Below are 20,459 nucleotides of genomic sequence, written 5' to 3'. Positions count from 1 at the left end.
ACGGTGGTAAATCTAAGGCAGTGGAATCATCTTCTTCATTGTAGGGAGCTACAGGAGCGTCATACAATGTTGAGAAATGTGCCACCCATTGCTGAGATGTAATAGCAGGGGCGGCAAAAGAGGAATTATCACTGGAATTGCTCGAAGTAAGTTTCCAGAAAGATTTACTATCCTTGCATTTGATAGCCCTATACAATTGGTCCCATTTACCCTGAAAAAAATTTTTTTTTTCTTAATGATAAGGTCTTGGAAGCTTTCCTTATGTTTTAAGAATTCATTATATTTACTAAAGTCCCCAGCCTGGCGTAATTCTTTAAATATGCATCTCAATTTCTTTTTCCGGATATGGCATTCCAGATTGAACCAAGTGGAAGATTTTGAGACAGCTACCTCAGCAGGTTTAGCTTTTAGACTACATTTGCTAATTAAGCAAGAGAAGATAGAAAGAGCATCTTCAACCGAAGTTGAGTTAGTTAAATCCACTTCCAAGCTGATCATGGTTCAGATCCAAGTAAAACATGGAAATCCTTTTCTAAAGCTACAGACCATCTAATTCTTTTAAAGATATTATCGGAGGCATGACTGTCATAAAGCGATATGCACGCAAGGTTTGATGAGTTACATTTTAAAACTATAGTCAAAGGCAGATGATCACTTTCGATGCGAGATTCGATAGTAAAATAGGAAATATCGGGCAATAGGCTATACGAGCAGAGCATATAATCTATAACACTTTGACCCCTTGTGGAGCTAAAAGTGCACCCCTTTGAGTCGGGGAAGCAGCTTAAACCATTCAGGATCATATTGTGGATTATGGAAAGGTCTAACATCTTCCTCCCTGTGGTATTAAAAGCTGCATCACTAGATGAGCGGGGTAAGCAGAGAATCAGTGGTAAAAGCTCTTCATCATTGAAGCCTAACTTTGAAAACCAGTCATAAATACTATTTCCAATTCTAGCGTTAAAATCACCAGCCATAAAAAGTTGATCTGCAGGAAACTTTTTAGTTAAGAACAAAATGTAGTTAAAAAACTTGTCCCAATTGGCAATATAGTCACCACCTTCTGCAGCCTGGGGTAGATAAACATTAACAATAATAAGATTCATAGATGGTAATACCAAACTAAGTGCTTGAGCTATAGGGGGACATGAATCTAACAATAAAATCTGTGCATCAAGATTAGTATTCACTAAAATTGCTAATCCAGCCCTGTGATGGCCCTTGCTAAAAAGTTTATAGGCTGGAAGAATAAAATTTCTAAAACCATTTAAATTGAAAGGGTTTGCTGACCAAGTTTCCTGCAAAAGAAGACAATCAAAAGAGGTTAAAAAATTTATAAAATCCATGTCATGCATTTTGTTTCTCCACCCTGCTATATTCCAAGAGACCAAACTCAAGGAACCAGGGGGGTATAAGTACTTAGCCAATCCAGCTCAGTTATGTAATTCAGAGAATTAGAAGGATCATCAAATATGCAACCATTTTGGGGAATGGACTTTGAGGCTTCCGTGGTTGTAAAGCTTGAGTCAGTCAATAACTCTTGGGGGTTAGGAGTAGTCAGGCTGGTCTTTAAGCCTTTAGGGATCATTAGGGTAGGCTTCGCATAAGGACTCAGTGAAGAAAGGATCACAGACTCTTTGTTGTTCACTGCAGAGCAGGGAACCTCATCATCTCTTATGTTTTGTAGTCTGTTTTTTATTAAATCTAATCTTTCTAAAATCATTTTTTGGTCCAGAGTGGGTAGGGTTCCAAAAGAACAAAGAAGAACTTCTTCAACTGAGTTTTCCAAAATATTGTAGAGTGTGCTGTTCTGAGGTTGAGTCCACTGTTCACCGATGGGTTCTAAGGGCTGTTGGAATTCTTTTGCAGACCTATCTGTCGTATCAATCACTGCCAGCTGAGGGAGCATTGACTCCCGCTGCTCTGATTGGGGTTCTTCATTGGCTGGCTTAGTCGCTGGCCTCTTAGGGAATAGGGCTTTGATTGTTGTATTAACAAAGACACATGTTGAGAAAATCCCTTTTGTCCAAAGGTGCTTTTGATATTTTTGGATTAGGAAGGGCAGTCTAACAGACTGGAATACTAACATGATTCTTTGTGCCCATGGAGTCTGATTAAGGAGTTCCACTGATTCCAAATCAATCAATTGAGGTCTAATGCGGAGAAGCACATGAAGATGGGATTTAGCCTGAAATTTATTTTTCCAACTTGGAATTTTCCCTTTATAAGTGCACATTGTTAAACAAACTTTGGTTGGTTGTAATACCAAAGATTGGGTATAGTTTTCACGCTCTAGCGAAATCTCTAGTTTGTTGTTAATTCTCCGAGATGTTTCACTCTCCTGGCAATCAGGTGGAACTCGACATAACTGTTGAGCTCTTTGATTAAATGCTGGAGAAGAGACTTGGGGATCGTGACGTAATTGAGCAATTTTAGTATGGAGCTTCTTCATTTCAGTCATAAGACTGGAAAGATAAGTTTCAATTCCTTTTATGTTTGCAAAGATACACTTCACTGTTTGAGCAATTAGAGCAATGTGAGACTGCTCAAAGGTGAGCACATCAAGCTCTTCCTTTTCTTCTGACTCTTTCCAACTTCCTTTTCCAGTTTTCTCTGACTCCAAAGCTCTGTTAGGGAAAAATGAATGCTGCTTCTTTAATTGCCCCTCCCCAGGACTGGCTTCAGCGTCGTCTTGCTTCTCCAACACCAACCCAGATACTTCTCCGCCCTCCAACTCCACAAACTCACAGCAATCAGCTGCACCACCAACAACAAAGTCCTCTGCTCCCTCATTAGAGGTAAAAAAAATCTTCTATCTTAGCTTGTTTGCCAGCTGGTAATAAAGTTGGCTCCTCAAAGCTCCTTGGACACTTGCCAAGAGTCATTGTCCTTCCTCCACTTTTGCTTTTGCACTTGCTTTTTCCAAATCCCAATCAAATCCCTGTTGCTGTTAACTTAAAAGGTTTTCCAGAGGTATATATTCTGGCCAATTACAGTCTTATAATTGAAACTAAATTGTAATCCACATTAAGATTTACTTTTGCCTTTTGGTAATAGTAGCAGGATTTTTTCTTGGATTGAACAAGAAATCTACCTTAACTTCTCAGAAGATTAGGGAACTTCTCCAGGCAGCTCCCTCTTCCCGGAAGCCATCTTAACTCACGTGTCTTCTAAAAACTGGCAGTAGGTTTGGGAGTTGATTTTGAGTCCACCTTCAACCTGAAAAGGTCCAACTAGCTCATCTGTAACAATACCAGCCCATGCCAGTACCCCACCTCCACCTTGCTGGCATCTGAGTCGAAGTGGAGCTCTGTACCCATAACTGATCCAGCCACAGGCCCATCCATCTGGTCCATCAAGAGTCACTCTCATCTCATCAGTCCATAAAACCTTTGAAAAATCTGTCTTCAGATATTTCTTGGCCCAGTCTTGCCATTTCAATCTTGTTCACCGGTGGTTGTGTCAGGATCTGCGCAAGCTAGAAATCAAAGCTTAACTGAATGTAGACTAGTGATGCATAGTTGACAGGGTTAAATGTTATAATTGTTAATTGGAGGCCTGCTTGCTTGTTCCTGCCATCAAAGTCAGGAGAGAGGTGGGAGGAAGCCAAGCCAGGTGCTACTGTTATCTCTGCAGAGGCACCAACAAGGTCAAGCAACCATGAGACCAGAGAAAGGCGTGAGGAATTTCAAGCGAGAAAAAAAAGTAGAAGGGGGGGAAGGGGTTAAAAGGAAGGGTTTTGCTTAGCAATGCTTAGACTCAACAACCTATAGATGCTGTACATTTCTCTCAATAAAGGAATCTTTAATAGAACTAATTAGAATCCAGAGGATTTACTGAACTTTAGGAATGAGTGTGCAGACTCTGACAGTTGAGTTTCAGCCTTCCTTACCTTGGCCACGTCTCTGAGCACTGAATACCTTGTACTTCTGGGCACTCCAGGTAGGTTGCAGTTCTGGAATATGACAGCACTAGAGGATAATGGGTTCCTGGTAGCTTCACGTTTGATTCTTCTCAAATCTTTGGCAGTTAATTTGCGTCTTTTTTTCTCAACACGTTTCTTACAATCCTGTTGACTATTTGCAACAAAACGTTTGATAGTTCTGTGGTCACGCCCCAATATCTTAGCAATTTCAAGAGTGCTACATCCCTCTGAAAGACCTTTTACAATTTTTGACTTTTCAGAGTCAGTTAAATCTCTTTTTTGGCCCATTCTGCCTGAGGAAAAGAAGCTGCCTAATAATTATGCACAGCTTGATATAGGGTGTTGATCTCCTTAGGTCACACCCTCCCTCATTACACAAATACACATCACCTGATATGCTTATATCCAATAAGCATTCAGGTTTCTACAGCTTGGAGGTGGAAAATATGCATAAAAATGATATGGTCAAAATACTCACTTGTCTAATAATTGTGCACACAGTGTAGTCCAGAATTTCTTTGAGTATTTGGGGTAATATAAACACGATTAAGATTAATATAACTCCAAGATTGGTTATATTCTGATAGGCTTTCTCATATTTATTCCATTACATTCTTTTAAATAAATGTACAGGATATTCAATAAATTTATTTGGCAAGGGCATCCTAAGAGATTTTCATTGTGCAAATTTTGCTAATTTTTGAGAAAGATGGTTTTAACTTTTATATTTTTAGGCTTATTAGTGGGTATTTATTCTCCTTTCAATTACTAATTGGAATAAGGGATTTCAGAATCTACTGCTATTTTGGGCTTAGCTTGACAATTATTATTTGATCTCATTGAAATCTTACCAAGAATTGGGTTTGGGCAGGGAACAATTTCAATACCTGCAATATGTGCTGCAAAACACAGAATGGGAAGTACTGGCTGGAAGATACAGTTTTGGCCCATTTATGCATGAAAAACCTAAAGGATAATTCCAGTTTTAAAAATAGTGTCTAAACTTTGGACAGAGGGATAAAACTGGGCCTCTCACAACACTGCTACTTGGGATCAATTCAGTTTTGGGAAACCCATGTTTAAAACTTTTTAAAAATGAGCTTGAATTTCCTCAGAGTGCTTCTTGGCAATGTATTCAACCCAAACTTTTGTTATGTCATTTACGTGGACCAGTAGTTGGAGGTCTTAGAAGAATTAAGCCAGTAGCCCTTTTTTAAAGGAATCTAAAAGAAGGTGAATAAACTATTATGCAGCCTCTAGAACATTACGCTTGAACATCCTGTCCTAGTAAACCGATGGAGGATCTCTTTAAACAACATGAAATTAGTTGTTATGATCTTAAAATTACTAGAATTCAGAATATAACTTTGTTGCCTAGTGCAAAGTGGATCAGTGGGATTTAGCTGCTTTCAGAGAACATTCAAATTCAAAAGAAAATGTATCTGGTTCAGAACAATTACATGAATTACATACAAGGAGACTATTTCAATATATATCTCTAACAGAGCTGGGCTGTAAAGAGCTGCTTATGTGAGTTGCAAGGGAGAAGCTTCCATCATGTTGGAATATATATGTTCATCTGAGAGTGATGGGCAAATCAATTTCTCTTTTCCTCTCTGGTTATGATTAAATATGAACTGGGAATTAATCCCTTTAATCCTATGTACCTTTGATCAGCTGCTGCTGCCATTCCAACAAAAATAAGATCTGTACAACAACAACCACTAGCACAAAAAATGAGAATGTTCAATAACGGTTGAACATTGCCTTGCTGTTGGTGCCAATTCAGGCATTGGAACATTACCTCATATGGTTTGGTTGTGGCCTATTATTGCCACATTTGCAGGCAAATATTGAATAACATGACTTTGGATTGATCACTGTGTATAAAGATGAATTACATTAATTGTGCCTATATACCCAGTACAGTGGTACCTCGGGATACGAACGCCTCTACTAACGAACATTTCGGGTTACGACCAGCTTCGGCAGGGAAATTTTACCTCGGGTTACGAACTTGCGTCTACTTACGAACCGGATCCACGGCCACTTTCCCTGCTGCCACGCGGTCGCGGCTTCCTGTGGGCGAGGTCGCGGTAGCAAAGAGATGTTTGGTGAGGCTTGTGGTGTGTTTTGCGGTGTTTTGCAAAGGTTTTTGGTGTGCATGTTAGCATGGCTCCAAAGAAAATGCAGAGCAGGCTTGGCGGGAGTCTGGCTCTGAAGAGAAAATTGCCTCGGGTTGCGACCAAATTCGGGCGGAGGGCGGAACGGATTAACTGGATTTACATTGAACCCTATGGGGAAATTCACCTCGGGTTGCGACCAAATTCGGAGGGCGGAACGGATTAACCGGATTTACATTGAACCCTATGGGAAACTTTACCTCGACTTGAGACCAACTCGAGTTGCAACTAGAGTCACGGAACGGATTAAGTTCGTATCCCGAGGTACCACTGTATTTGGAACCTATGAAGGTGGGGGCTGGCTAAAATAATTATCATAGAATACTGGAAACAGAAATCTATGCCTGATTTGTAGCAATGGACTGTTGCCTGTATATCTGTCAATTCAATTTCAGTTATGATTGTACAATGGTGCTTTAAAGTATGTGGACCCTTTTGAAATTTCAGTATTTCATCTAGACTTGGGCGGGTCTAGCCCATACACTGTGCAGATGTTCCTGTACACAATGCCAGCTACTTGATTGTGCCGTTCAATGTATGGTGTTCCTGCCTGCATCTTACACCCTGCCACTATGTGTTGGACTGTCCCTGAGGCCTCTCTGCACAGTCTGCACCTTGGGTCCTGTCTAGTGTGGTAGACCCCTGCTTCTGTGGATCTGGTGCTTAGTGCCTGTTCTTGTGCTGCTATGATCAGTGCTTCAGTGCTGTCTCTTAGCCCAGCCCTTTCCAGCCACTGGTAGGACTTCCCAATGTCAGCTATTTGTTGATAGTACATCCCATGCAGGGTCTTATCTTGCCATGGCACTTCCTCTGCTCCTCCCATCTGCTGCTGCCTCTGGCATTCTTTTAACAGCTCATCTTTGGGTGCCATCCTACTGATATACATACACACATACCCACACATCAGTAGCTGTATGTATTTATACTTTTTTTTTAAACTAGTTTAATAAAATTATTTTTTAATGTAAAAACTATTATTTTTCCATTAATGTAATTGTTTTCAAATACTCTAACCTTATCTAATTTATTATTTAAGAATGCTTAAGTATTTAAATATCATCCTCTAAGACTGGAGGATTACTTAATAGGTTCCCAAACATGTTGTTTCCATTCTATATTTCCAGCATCCCTAGAACAAGGGCAGATGCATATTTAGTAGTAGCCCCTAGATTTTGTACTTTTCTCAGATTTAATTAAAATTGTGTTCCTTCTTAGCCTGGGATGGAAATCCCTTCTCCAAAATGTGCCGTCCTTTTGGCTAATTTCCTGAGAGATCTCTTCTGCTTAGAAACTCTTTGCTTCCTATCCTGACTTTATCACCTATTCTGACAAATGCAGAACCAGGAAAGGTTCTGGTAAAGCTGTGAAATAATTTAAAGAGAAGTTCCTTTCCTCTGACTCTGAATAAGATTTAAAGGCTTCTTTATTCGACCTTGAGAAGGGGCCTAGCCTCATATTATTCTGGGCCTAGAAGAAATCCAAGTTGTAGGAGATTACAAAATGTTTCTGTTATAAAACTCAAGTTTACACAAATAATTAGGGTTTTTTACTAATATAAAATCCTTTCCTCAACAACCAAGCTTTCCCAGATAGAGTTCTTAAATTCTTTTGGATTCAAATACTTTCAAAAACCAATCAAGCTTGTTTTGTACAGAAAAAAACAGAACTCACAGGTTTTGTTTTCTCTTGTTGTGGAATTTGCTCAGGAATCAGTATAGCTCGTGGATTAGGGACTGTCAAGTGAAACTCATTTGGTTCAGTTTTCTTTAAAGTTGTATTAGCGTATTTATCTGCAGTATTATCAAGCTCATTTATCAGTTCCTGTATTTTTGGCTGCCATCTTCCAGGAAGCAAAACAAACATAAATACAGTTTTTATTTTTTACAAGGTCCCATCTGGTTAGCTAATACTAACAACAAGCAATTTTGGTTATTTTACAGAATTTAAACATTTAGATTGTTCCTGAAGTCCAATATTATGTTGAGGTATAATAATTTATTATTTTATCTATAATATTATTTATTACCTATAATAAATTATTACTTGGCATTTGGAAGAAATCCATTTGTCATCTGCATGGTTATTCAACATCTGTATAAAATGACCACAGAAGGGTACATTGAATATATTGCCATCACTACATTACTGATACTACTTCCTTTCTATCAGGCTGAAATGGAATCATAAAAGTCTTGAAAATACTGCATAAATATGGCAAAAACCGTAAGATAAAGCTTAAACATCCAAAGGCAAAAAACAGTGATAGTAATCTGAAGAGGCTTTCAGACTGTTCCAAATGAGAGTTATCCCTCTTTCTGAACAAGCAGAGCAATAGTGATCACTTGATTTGTTGTTGTTGTTTAGTCATTAAGTCATGTCCGACTCTTCGTGACCCCATGAACCATATTGTGCCAGGCCTTCCTGTCCTTCACTGCCTCCCTGAGTTTGCTCAGTTTCATGCTCATTGCTTCAGTGATGCTATCTAACCATCTCATCCTCTGCCGTCCTCTTCTCCTTTTGCCTTCAATCTTTCCCAGCATCAGGGTCTTCTCCAAAGAGATCTCTCTTCGCATTAAGTGACCAAAGTATCTGAGGTTGAGCTTCATTATTGATCCTTCCAATGAGCAATCAGAGTTGATTTCCTTTAAGATTGACTGGTTTGACCTCCTAGCAGTCCAGGGGACTCTCAAGAGTCTTCTCCAGCACCACAGTTCAAAGGCATCAATTCTTCGGCGCTCGGCCTTTTTTATGGTCCAGCTCTCACAGCCATACATTACTACTGGAAAAACCATAGCTTTGACTATGCGGATCTTTGTCGGCAAGGTGACCTCTCTGCTTTTTAATATGCTATCTAGGCTTGCCATAGCTTTCCTCCCAAGGAGCAAGCGTCTTTTAATTTCATGGCTGCAGTCTCCGTCTGCGGTGATCTTGGAGCCCAAATAAATGAAGTCTGTTACTGCTTCCATTTCTATCCCTTCTATTTGCCAGGAATTGATGGGTCCAGATGCCATGATCTTAGTTTTTTTAATGTTGAGTTTCAAGCCAGCTTTTGCACTCTCCTCTTTCACCCTCATCAAGAGCCTCTTTAGTTCTTTTTCACTTTCTGCCATTAGGGTGGTATCGTCCGCATATCTGAGGTTGTTGATGATTCTCCCTGCACTCTTAATTCCGGCTTGTGATTCTCCCAGCCTGGCATTTCTCATGATGTACTCTGCATATAGGTTAAATAAGCAGGGTGACAGTATACAGCCTTGTCGTACACCTTTCCCTATTTTGAACCAATTGGTTGTTCCATGACCGGTTCTAACTGTTGCTTCTTGGCCCGCATACAGATTTCTCAGGAGACAGGTAAGGTGGTCTGGTACTCCCATCTCTTTAAGAATTTGCCACAGTTTGTTGTGATCCACACAATCAAAGGCTTTTGGATAGTCAATGAAGCAGAAATAGATATTTTTCTGGAACTCTCGTGCTTTCTCCATGATCCAGCGAATGTTGGCGATTTGATCTCTAGTTCCTCTGCCTCTTCAAAACCCAGCTTGTACATCTGGTAGTTCTCGGTTCATGTATTGCTGAAGCCTAGCTTGTAGGATTTTGAGCATAACCTTGCTAGCATGTGAAATGAGTGCAATTGTGCGATAGTTTCAGCATTCTTTGGCATTGCCCTTCTTTGGAATTGGAACATAAACTGACCTTTTCCAATCCCGTGGCCACCGTTGTGTTTTCTTGGCCTAAAATGCTGAGAGTTTCCCAGTTAAAACTATGGTTGAGTCTGTCCATGTGTTGTGAGATAAGGAATTTTCATCATGTCTTCTGACTGCTAGTTGGTGCTCATGGATGCGCTCTGCTAGTGTTCTGCCTGTCTGTCCTACATAGTGTTTGTTACAGTCCTTACAGTGTATGTTGTAGATGACTCCTGCTTTTTCTTCTTGGGCTACTGGGTCTTTTGGTTTACTTAGGGTGTTTTGGGTGCCATATGGTTGTGGTTTCTGAGACGTTTTTGATGTATGGCAGTGTGATCCTTTTCATAGCTTGTGTAGGTTGTGTTGTAGTGGCTTCACTGGTCAGGCACTTTTTGATAAAATTACGTGGATATCCATTTTGTTGGAAGATGTTGTATAGGTGGTCTTTTTCTTTTTTCTGCTGTTCTGGGTTGTTGCAATGTGTTTGTGCTCGCTTGAATAATGTTCTTACACAGCTCTTCTTGTGGGAGGTTGGGTTGTTACTTTGGTAATGGAGTACTTGATTGGTGTGGGTTGGCTTCCGATAAACTTGGGTTTCTAATTTCCTGTTGTTTCCTCTGCTACTGAGGATATCCAGGAAGGGTAGCATGTTGTTGTTTTCTTCCTCTCTGGTGAATTTTATTCTTTTGAAGATGCTGTTAATAGTTTCATGTGTCTTCTCTAGTTGTTTCTTTTTTATAATAACAAATGTGTCATCTACATAACGGATCCATACTTTAGGTTGTATGTGGGGAAGTGCTATCGCTTCTAGGCATTGTATTACAATCTCTACTATGAGTCCTGACAGTGGTGATCCCATGGGTGTGCCTCTGATTTGTTGGTATATTTGTCCATCAAACTGAAAATAGGTGATGAGGCAGAGGCTGATGAGGTCCATGATTCTGGGTATTTCGATCTGGGTGTATTTGGTTAAGTCGGGTGTGTTGTGTAGTACAGCTGATATGGATTCTTTCACTATTTCTGGATTTATGGACATGAAGAGTGGTGTGACATCAAATGAGACCATAATTTCATCTTCATCTGTGTGTACCTTTGATTTTCTGGAGGCACTGTAGTGAGGAGTTGATAGAATATTCACGGTTCTCTGAGGTGTCCAAGCTTTTTTGTCAGTTCTTTCGCTATCTTGCATGTTGGAGTCCATGGTAAAGATCCATTTGGTCGGAGTGGTATGTCAGGCTTGTGTATTTTTGGTCATCCATAGAAGCGTGGGAGGATGGGTCCACTGCTTTTCATCCGCCACTGTTCTTCCTTTGTGATCTGGTCTTTCTTAGTTAGGTCGCTGAGGGTTTACCAGGGACTCCAACATATGTAGATGACACATTTGTTATTATAAAAAAGAAACAACTAGAGGAGACACATGAAACCATTAACAGCATCTTCAAAGGAATAAAATTCACCAGGGAGAAAGAAAACCACAACATGCTCCCCTTCCTGGATATCCTCATCAGCAGAGGAAAGAACAGGAAATTAGAAACCCAAGTTAATTGGAAGACAACCCACACCAATCAAGTACTCCATTATCAAAGTAAAAACCCAACCTCCCACAAGAGGAGCTGTGTAAGAACATTATTCAAGTGAGCACAAACACATTGCAGCAACCCAGAACAGCAGAAAAAAGAAAAAGACCACCTATACAACATCTTCCAACAAAATGGATATCCACGTAATTTTATCAAAAAGTGCCTGACCAGTGAAGCCACTACAACACAACCTACACAAGCTATGAAAAGGATCACACTGCCATACATCAGAAACGTCTCAGAAACCACCAACAGACTATTACAATCACATGGCATCTCTGTAGCACATAAACCAACAAAATCACTCCAAAACACCCTAAGTAAACCAAAAGACCCAGTAGCCCAAGAAAAAAAAGCAGGAGTCATCTACAACATACAGTGTAAGGACTGTAACAAACACTATGTAGGACAGACAGGCAGAAGACTAGCAGAGCGCATCCACGAGCACCAACTAGCAGTCAGAAGACATGATGAAAATTCCTTATCTCATAACATATGGACAGACTCAACCATAGTTTTAACTGGGAAACTCTCAGCATTTTAGGCCAAGCTAAATCCAAATATGCAAGAGAATTCTTGGAAGCCTGGTATTCAGACAAGACAGCAATTAACAGACACATAGAGATTAACAGCATCTACATACTATTCAAAAGAGACAAAAGACCAGAAGATTGCCTCACCAGCAATCAATCACCAGCAAGCATCACCAGCAATCATCACCCAGATAAGCAAAGGTTACCACCAGGCACACAATCAAGGAATAAGCATATGCTAATCAAAGAACTACCAGAGGAGCAAAACAAACCCCCCACCCTTACCAGCACTGGCAAGGCAGGCCACAGCACATAAATAGAGAGCAAACTCCATCCCATTTTAGCACTGAAGATGTTACCTAGCCAGGTAATGAAATGTTTGCAAGAAAAGAACCAAGCTCAGAGAACCCCAAGGACTCCACAGTTCAACCCTGAGCTACACATATTCACCTCTATTGGTAGTGATCACTTTGCTTTTGGATAGACATGTAACAGTTACTGCTTTGGCCACTTTTGGGAAAATCTGGTTTATACTATATTCATTTTATTTTAGCCATTTTTTCTGTAATTTCTGAAGCTGCAATGATATGTACTGAGAGTACCTCCTACTGATCACAGCTGGACTTAGTCCTTACTGAACATGAACTTCCATATCTTTTTTTGCTTTGATTACATAATTTGGGGTTTGCTCATAATATTTATTCTAAATTAATTGCATGATTTATTCATTTCAGAAGAAATCATTTTCTTCTAGAAGGAAAAAAAAATCTCATTTTTCCTGATAAATATTACAGTCTGTCTGTCTGTCTATCTTCATGTACAATCCCTTGAAGTCCAGCTAGAAATGCATGGGAACTGAGATGTGTAATATCTGAATCAATAAAACGGTTCTTGCAGCTCCTGATTTTATTTGCTTCTATTTTGTGGCGCTCTGTTTTCTGTATATTTTATAGTATTACTGATAAACTATTAACTGCCTAAAAGAAAACAATTAGCAAAAACAGATAACATACTAGCAATGCTTATTCCAGCTACTATCAAATGGATTGAATATTAACTTGAGTCTTAAATATATGTTTAACTAAACTAAATAGAAGAATATGCTATGAAAGCCATGATGGCAGCCAGTAGGCAGAATTGTAGCTATGGATACATAGCATCTGAACTTTGGGTGATGTTGAAGAAAAGCACATAGCTCACCACATTTTGCTGCGATTTGCTGTCCCCTCCATTAGAAAAGAAAGGGGGTTGCAAAAAGACAGAAGAAATCCTGAATCAAGAGCTTATGGTACACTAATCTTACCATTATGAATATAGCTTGAAAATGAAATACTTCTGATTTCAACTATCAAATAACCTCAAGGGTAGTGGTTACAGGATGAGTTCAGTGAAAGAGAAGACTCAGGGTGAACTGAAACAGCTAATTTGTCAATTTAGTCATCAAACAGTGGATTTTAGTCTTATGCGGTAGTCCTCAACTTACAACAATTGGTAGTACAATTTCTGTCGCTAAGTGATGTGGTCATAAAGCGAGGTATCACACGACTGTATCACTTAGTGACAGCAATCCCAATTAACTGAGAATGGCGGGTCATTAAGTGAGTCATCCCAATCCAAGCCATTCCAGGCTTGATCCCTCCCAGCCCTGAGCTTCAGTAAGGTAAGAGACTGCCTCTAACTCCTCCCACCCACCTATTTCCCCCCCATCTCTGCCCTTTTGGCCGCCATGCGTACTGCCTTGTGGGGTGGCAAGCAGTCCCAGAACCACACGGATCTGGGGCTGCTTGCCATGCCCAGAAGCCGCAGCTGCCCCAGCCCAGCCCCAGCCGCAGTCACTCTCACTACCCTGCTGCCCTGTGCTCTGCTACCCCAGCTGAGTCTTCTTGCTCCTGCTGAATAGGTGGGCCTGGCCTGAATGCTGGGCCAGGCTAGGGCGGGGCTTCATGCTGCAAAAAAAAAAAAAGGAAGCAGCAGAAAGCAGTCCCAGAGCTGCAGCATGCCAAAGCTCTAAGGCTGCTTTCTGCCTTTTTTCCCCCCACAGTGTGAAGCCAGCCCTACCCCACTCAGGAGCGTGGCGCAAAGGGGCTTTTTGGCATCCCACAGCTCAGGGGCTGTAACTTTGAATGGTCGCTGAACGAATGATCGTAAGTTGAAGACTACCTGTAGCCTATTTGAGATATATCTCAATAAAGCACTCATGAACATTTGAAGCAGTGTACTAGAGTTTATTAACAAGTACAGCTTTTTTCAATGAGCTCCAAATTAGTTAATATAATTGAAATACTGTATACTGTTTTGTTGAACATACATGACAGAATTTACACGGAAGAGACTACAGTGCCAATCTCAGTAAGAACCCTTTCAAATGAACAGTATCACTTAAGATGCAGTTCCATTTAAACAGCAACATCATGCACATTTCTTGGGAATATGCCCTAACAATGAATTGGGAATTACTTCTGAATAAGCATGTCTAGAATTGCTCTATTACTTACCTTTGCAATGGTTCAATCCAGTTTTCATTTACATAAACTGAATCATATATTTGACTCCATTCATCTTTTATCCATGTATGCAAATTCACGATATTGAAAAAGAACCTAAGGAACTGAAAAGACTGTATGCATCAGTGAAACGAGCTTAATCAAGAAATTAGTTGCCTTGAAATCAAATCATATTTTATATTTTTAATAGTAATTAATTCATACCTATTCCAATTTCTATTGAAATGTTGCTAAGAGCACTAGATATGTTCATATCTAGTTCATATCTTCCCATCAGAGTTGAGGAGATGGCCATTTTGGAAATTCCTACTTTCCTCTATAGTACTCTAAAAACGTGCCCTCGAGAGCTTTCAGAACCCTCAGAAATAGTGTAGGGTCTGATGCAAAGAATTACAGATGGAATCTGTGAAACACCATGGATGTTCTTATTACCACAATTATAACATAATACAAGGGTTGAATAAAATGTAATGCCTCCAATGTTGTCAGTTGCCAACAGATGGCAATACTGATTGTGGGAAGTTGCTGTGAGAAAAGATTATGTTGCTATTGTTATATGGAAGCCTGCCATGGGTACTTGTCAGTGCACTGTAAGCAATGCGAGCTCTATGTGCTCTCTGAGCGTGGTTGTTTGCTTGCAGACGTTTCATTACAAAACATCATCAGTGCACGTAACTGTGAGGTTTGCGCCGTTTATATACAGTAGCTTGCCCTGCCAGTTTTAGTGGGGGTGTGGTTTTCTCCTTGATAGTTCCTTGATTAGGGTATAGTTTTCTGCATGATTGTTTACCTGGTGTTAATCCCTGCTTATCTGGGTGTTGGCTGCTGGAGGGGATGAGTTCTGGTCTTTTTGTTTCTTGCTTAGCTTTTTTATTGTCTCTTTTGAATGGCATGTGAATATGGTTTATCTCTATGTATCTTTTGATGGTTGATTCATCTGAATGCCAAGCTTCCTAGCATTTTTGGATTTGGCTTGGTCTAAAATGCTAACACTTTACCAATTGAAACTGTGGTTGAGTCTGTCCATATGCTGTGAGATTAAGGAGTTTTCACTGTGTCTTCTGACTGCTAGTTGGTGTTCATGGATGCGCTCTGCTAGCCTTCTGCCTGTCTGTCCTACATAGTGGTTGTTACAGTCCTTACACTGTATGTTGTAGATGACTCTTGTTTTTGCTTCTTGGTCTTTTGGTTTGTTTAAGCTGTTTTGGAGGGCTTTAGATGGTTTGGTGCTACAGTGATGCCGTGTGGCTGTAACAGTCTGTTGGCTGTTTCTGAGATGTTTTTGACATATAGTAGTGTTTACACAGCTTGTGCTGGTTTTGCTGTAGTGGGCTGAGTGCTCAGGCATTTTTTGATAAAGTTGCGTGGGTATCCATTTTGTTGGAAGATGTTGTATAGGCAGTCCATTTCCTTTTTCTGGTGTCCCAGGTTGCTGCAGTGCATTTATGGTAATCTGGATAATGTTCTTACACACCTCCTCTTGTGGGAAGTTTGGTTGGCGCCGTACTTTGGTAATGGAGAACTTGGTTAGTGTGGGTTGTTTTTTGATAGACTTGCATTTCTAATTTGCCATCGTTTCCTCTGCTGATAAGAATATCCAGGATAGTGTGTTGTTGTTTCCTTCTTCTCTTGTGAATGTTATTTCTTTGAAGATGTTGATTGCCTCATGTGTCTTTTCTAGTTGTTCCTTTTTTATCATGGCAAAGGTGTCATCTAATAAGGCAGATCCATACTTTTGGTTGTATGTGTAGGAATGCCATAGTTTCTAGATGCTGCGTTACGGCCTCTGCTATGAGTTCTGAGAGTGGTGATCCCATGGGTATTCTTCTGATTTATTCATCAAAATGAAAAGTAGGTAGTGAAGCAGAGGTTGATGAGATCCATGAGTCTGGGTATTTCAATCTTGGTGTATTTGGCTAGCTTGGGTGTTATGTAGTATTGCTGTAATGTGTTCTTTCCCTGTTCTGGATCTGTGGACATAAAGAGTGCTGTGACATTGAATGAAGCTATAATTTCATCTTCTATTTTTAGGTCTTTGACTTTCTGGAGACACTGTAGTGAGGAATTGTTAAATATGCTGCTTCCAAGGCTGCAAAGAATTCTGATTAGCATCCACATTTAAGCAATGTGCTATGATTGAATTTTTGATTGCCAAAGCAGTCCTTCAATTGGAGTTCATTGCTGAATTCAAGTGGTTAATGGGGATGACTGTGCTGTTGTGAATACTGTGTGTCACTGTAAAGATGGTGAACCAAGAGGAGCTAATTTGTGTATGACCTGTGACAGCACCTGACAAGTTTCACATGAGAAAGGCTGTTGAACTAAGAATATCATCAGATCACTCAAAGGGTAACTGCTGTCAAGGCTGGCATTTTGTAGGAATGTGTCGGTTACATTATTGGCATTCTTCAATATCAGAAGGTTTGTGCAAGATGGGTTCCTCACATGCTCTCAGCAAAGATTAAAGCTTCAAGAAATTTGTCACCAATTTTGTCACATAAGAATGAAAGTAAGGAATTTCTTCACAGCAACGTGACAGCCAACAAAACGTGTGTTCATCATTATGACCCAGAAACAAAGTGTAAGTTATGGGATACTATCACAAAGCTTTACCTGTGGGGAAAAAAATCAACACCCACTTTTTGGCAGGAAAATTTGCACTTACAGTTTTGGGGAATATAGATGGTGTAATTCACATGAATTTCCTTGAACCTGGCTCCACTATCAACTCAGAGTACTACACTGCAATTTAAAACTTTGAAATAATGATTAACCAGTTTGGAAGCATAAGAAAGAAATTTTGGTACAACTTGACTCTATACCTTCCAATTCATGAGCCGCCCAAGGGGCAGTTGCAAAGATGGATCTCACCACCTTTCTCTAAGTATCATACTTGGCGCCATTCAACTTCTACCTTTTCCCAAAATTGAATACCTTTGAACACATCTGTTTGATTCAAATGAAGAGATGAAAAGGCCTGTCAGGACCTGATTGAAGAGATAGTGTGGAGTTCTTTCATAATGGCTTTAAGAAGTTTGTCCATCACTGGCAGAAGTGTGAAGCAAATGGTCCACAAGTAAATACAGGTTAAAAAAAGATCTAGTTTCAAGGATTATTTTCTGGTTTACTTATTAAAATATCTCTATTAAAATTAAATTTATGAAGGTAGATGTATTACTTTTCATTCAACCCTCACATATTATAAGCAAGGGTCAGCCTTTCAGAGATTGCAGGTTTCAAGACTTAAACACATTCCAGAGGTCCCAACTCAACAATCCTTAACTCAAGACTCTCTCCCCTTGCCCAGAAGACATTGGATCACATTAACCATTCCACCAAGGAATCAGTCAGAATTTCCCTCCTCAGGAATTCTAACTACCTCTGTAAATATTAGGGTTGTGATGAAGAATACAGATTTACTAAACTGTGAAGTCCCATGAATTTCCTTACAAGTATTTTCAAAAACCATGTAATGATTAGTTAGCTAAGGCTATGTTTGGTTTTATTTAAAAAAACAACAACTGATCATTTCTGATTCTTCAGTTGATTTTGTGTTTTTATTTTGCTTTTTTAATTTATTTAATTTGTATCTCATCTTTCTATTTTTAAGGGGGCTTCAACAGTTAAAAAAACAAAATAATCATAAAGTTAACACCATAAAATAAATAGTAATAAAACATTATAATAAAATTAATAAATGGGTGTATGTAAATTAAATAAATGAACATAAATACAGTGATTTCTGAGTTGAATTAAATAACTGAGGGGGAAAATGCCAAACTTCATTATAGACTGTTCTACCAGAGAAAAACACAGGAAACTGCCAGTCTTTCTTCTGCCTGAGAAAGGCAGGCAACCAAGGGATTCTGAGTGAGGGATCACAAGCTAAGGCATCTCCAAAGGAGTGGAGACAACGCTGTGGCCAAGACCGATAGACTGGCAACAATTCCAGTCCAACAGAGCCTCTCCAGATAAGGAGAAGACAAGAGTTCACCCACTTCCATCAAGATCAAGCCTCACTTTCTAAAAGCTTTTTGGAATATAGCTATTTTAAAGTAAAAAGAGGTCTTCCAAGCAACAAGTTTGAAAAACTACCTGGTGAGTGATCCTTCATTCCAGAAAGAAGGGAAAAATTAATTAACAATTTAAAGATTTAAAGATACAAAGTAAACAGCAAAAAACTAGATAAGAATTTAATTCAAGAAAATTTAAAACAAACTGAGGGACTAGACAAATTTGAAATATCAATAGAAGGGAAAATATGCAGCTCAGGGTTGAACTGTGGAGTCCTTGGGGTTCTCTGAGCTTGGTGGTTTTCTTGCAAATGTTTCGTTACCCAGCTAGGTAACATCTTCAGTGGTAGAATGGAGTGGAGTTTGCTCTCTGTTTATATACAGTAGCTTGCCCTGCCAGTGTTGGTGGGGATGCTGGGAATTTTTTCCTCCTGGTAATTCCTTGATTAGGGTATTGTTTACTGCTTGATTGTATGCCTGGTGGTAATCTCTGCTTATCTGGATGATGATTGCTGGCAAGGAGATGTTCTGGCCTTTTGTTTCCTTTTTATTGTCTCTTTTGAGTAGTGTGTAGATATTGTCTACCTCTGTGCTGTTGATGGTTGCCTTGTCTGAATACCAAGCTTCCAGGAATTCCCTCACATTTTTGGATTTAGCTTGGTCTAAGATGCTCACAGTTTCCCAGTCTGTCCATGTGTGGTTGCGTCTGTTCATGTGCTGTGTTAAGGAGTTTTCATCATGTCTTATGACTGCTAGTTGGTGCTCGTGGATGCGTTCTGCTAGCCTTCTACCTGTCTGTCCTACATAGTGGTTGTTACAGTCCTTACACTGTGTATTGTAGATGACTCCTGTTTTTGCTTCTTGGGCTACTGGGTCTTTTGGTTTACTTAAGATGTTTTGGAGGGCTTTAGTTGGTTTGTGTGCTACGGAGATGCCATGTGGTTGTAACAGTCTGTTGGTAGTTTCTGAGACATTTCTGATGTATGGCAGTGTTATTTTTCATAGGTTGTGTTGGTTGTGTTGTAGTAGGTTGAGTGCTCAGGCACTTTTTGATAAAGTTGCATGGATATCCATTTTGTTGGAAGATGTTGTATAGATGGTCTGTTTCCTTTCCCCCCCCTACATTGCCCTTAGTTCTTGGTCCTCTGATTCTCTTGCTGGTATGACCTTGAGCATGCCAGAGCTTGTGATAAGGAGCCATCTGCTTTTTAACAGTTTCTCATCCCTACTTCCCCCCCCCTTTTACAATGGCAGAACCACAGCATGTAAAAAACCATTTTTTTTCTTTTTAAACTAGCCATCTAATAATCTATTATAAAATCTTGCAAGGATTCTGACAGTTACAATGCTTTTATGTATGTTGCTAAGGAATATATTTTGATTTGGCTTTGGGTTACCATCTTGTGCAATCTGTAATCCATGTTTCATGATCTAGCACTAGATGCCAACCCAGTGACTGAAACGTATTCAATAAATTTTGGTTAAAATAAATTATAATTAAATTTGATGGTGTGTCCAGTCACTCTGTGTTCTCTTAAATATATTAATTTTATAACTTACCTTTTTTTAAATTCTGAAAACATTTACAGCTCTGTAGTAGATGAGGGATGTATCTATACCTATAAACTCAAAGACTTGTCCACTGCTAATACAAGATAAGTATTAAAAAACAGTAGCTTTGAATAGTCATTCACAATTTAAAGTAGTCAGAAAAAATATATACAATTTAGGTTACAACAGTATTGGATTATTTTTGTTTAATTCTAATGAAATGCAAATATTTTAATTACCTTACATATCTTAGCAACATCCATTGATTTGATGATTTTGTTGAACTGTTGAAGTCCAAGTTCCTCCAGTCGAAAAGTAGCCAAATAACAAATAACTATAGAAGACACATACATTAATATTCAAGACAAAGTGAATAATTAATCCTATTAAAGATTTCTTCTCTAAAATTTAAAACGAGTGTTTCTAACATTTTCTCCAAATATAGGTATTGGGTGGGGATGGTGGGGGGAGGCAAATAACAAAATGCATC

The 20,459-nt window shown here is 39.4% G+C and overlaps 1 protein-coding gene across 13 annotated transcripts in view; it reads right to left on the bottom strand.

Moving 5' to 3' along the window:
- Window positions 1-20,459, bottom strand: part of CFAP99 (cilia and flagella associated protein 99) — an 82,580-nt gene that overhangs the window by 44,779 nt on the left and 17,342 nt on the right. For 7 of the 13 annotated variants that reach the window (XM_088139350.1, XM_088139351.1, XM_088139357.1 and 4 more), the window contains 3 exons: window positions 20,209-20,303; window positions 14,397-14,509; window positions 7,780-7,948 (listed from right to left, as the gene is read on the bottom strand). In XM_088139350.1, the coding sequence (XP_087995476.1) occupies window positions 7,780-7,948; window positions 14,397-14,509; window positions 20,209-20,303 (377 nt within the window). The remainder of the gene's footprint in view (window positions 1-7,779; window positions 7,949-14,396; window positions 14,510-20,208; window positions 20,304-20,459) is intronic. The other 6 variants (XM_088139356.1, XM_088139358.1, XM_088139361.1 and 3 more) reach the window with 2 other exon arrangements.

The sequence above is a fragment of the Python bivittatus genome, unplaced genomic scaffold (genome assembly GCF_059951505.1).
Source record: "Python bivittatus isolate LINGU-HERP-01145 unplaced genomic scaffold, Pbiv_v1 ctg000210_np1212, whole genome shotgun sequence".
In the NCBI taxonomy this organism is placed as follows: domain Eukaryota; kingdom Metazoa; phylum Chordata; class Lepidosauria; order Squamata; family Pythonidae; genus Python; species Python bivittatus.
Note: the sequence above shows the minus strand (reverse complement) of the source record. Positions and strands in the feature narration are given on the sequence as shown.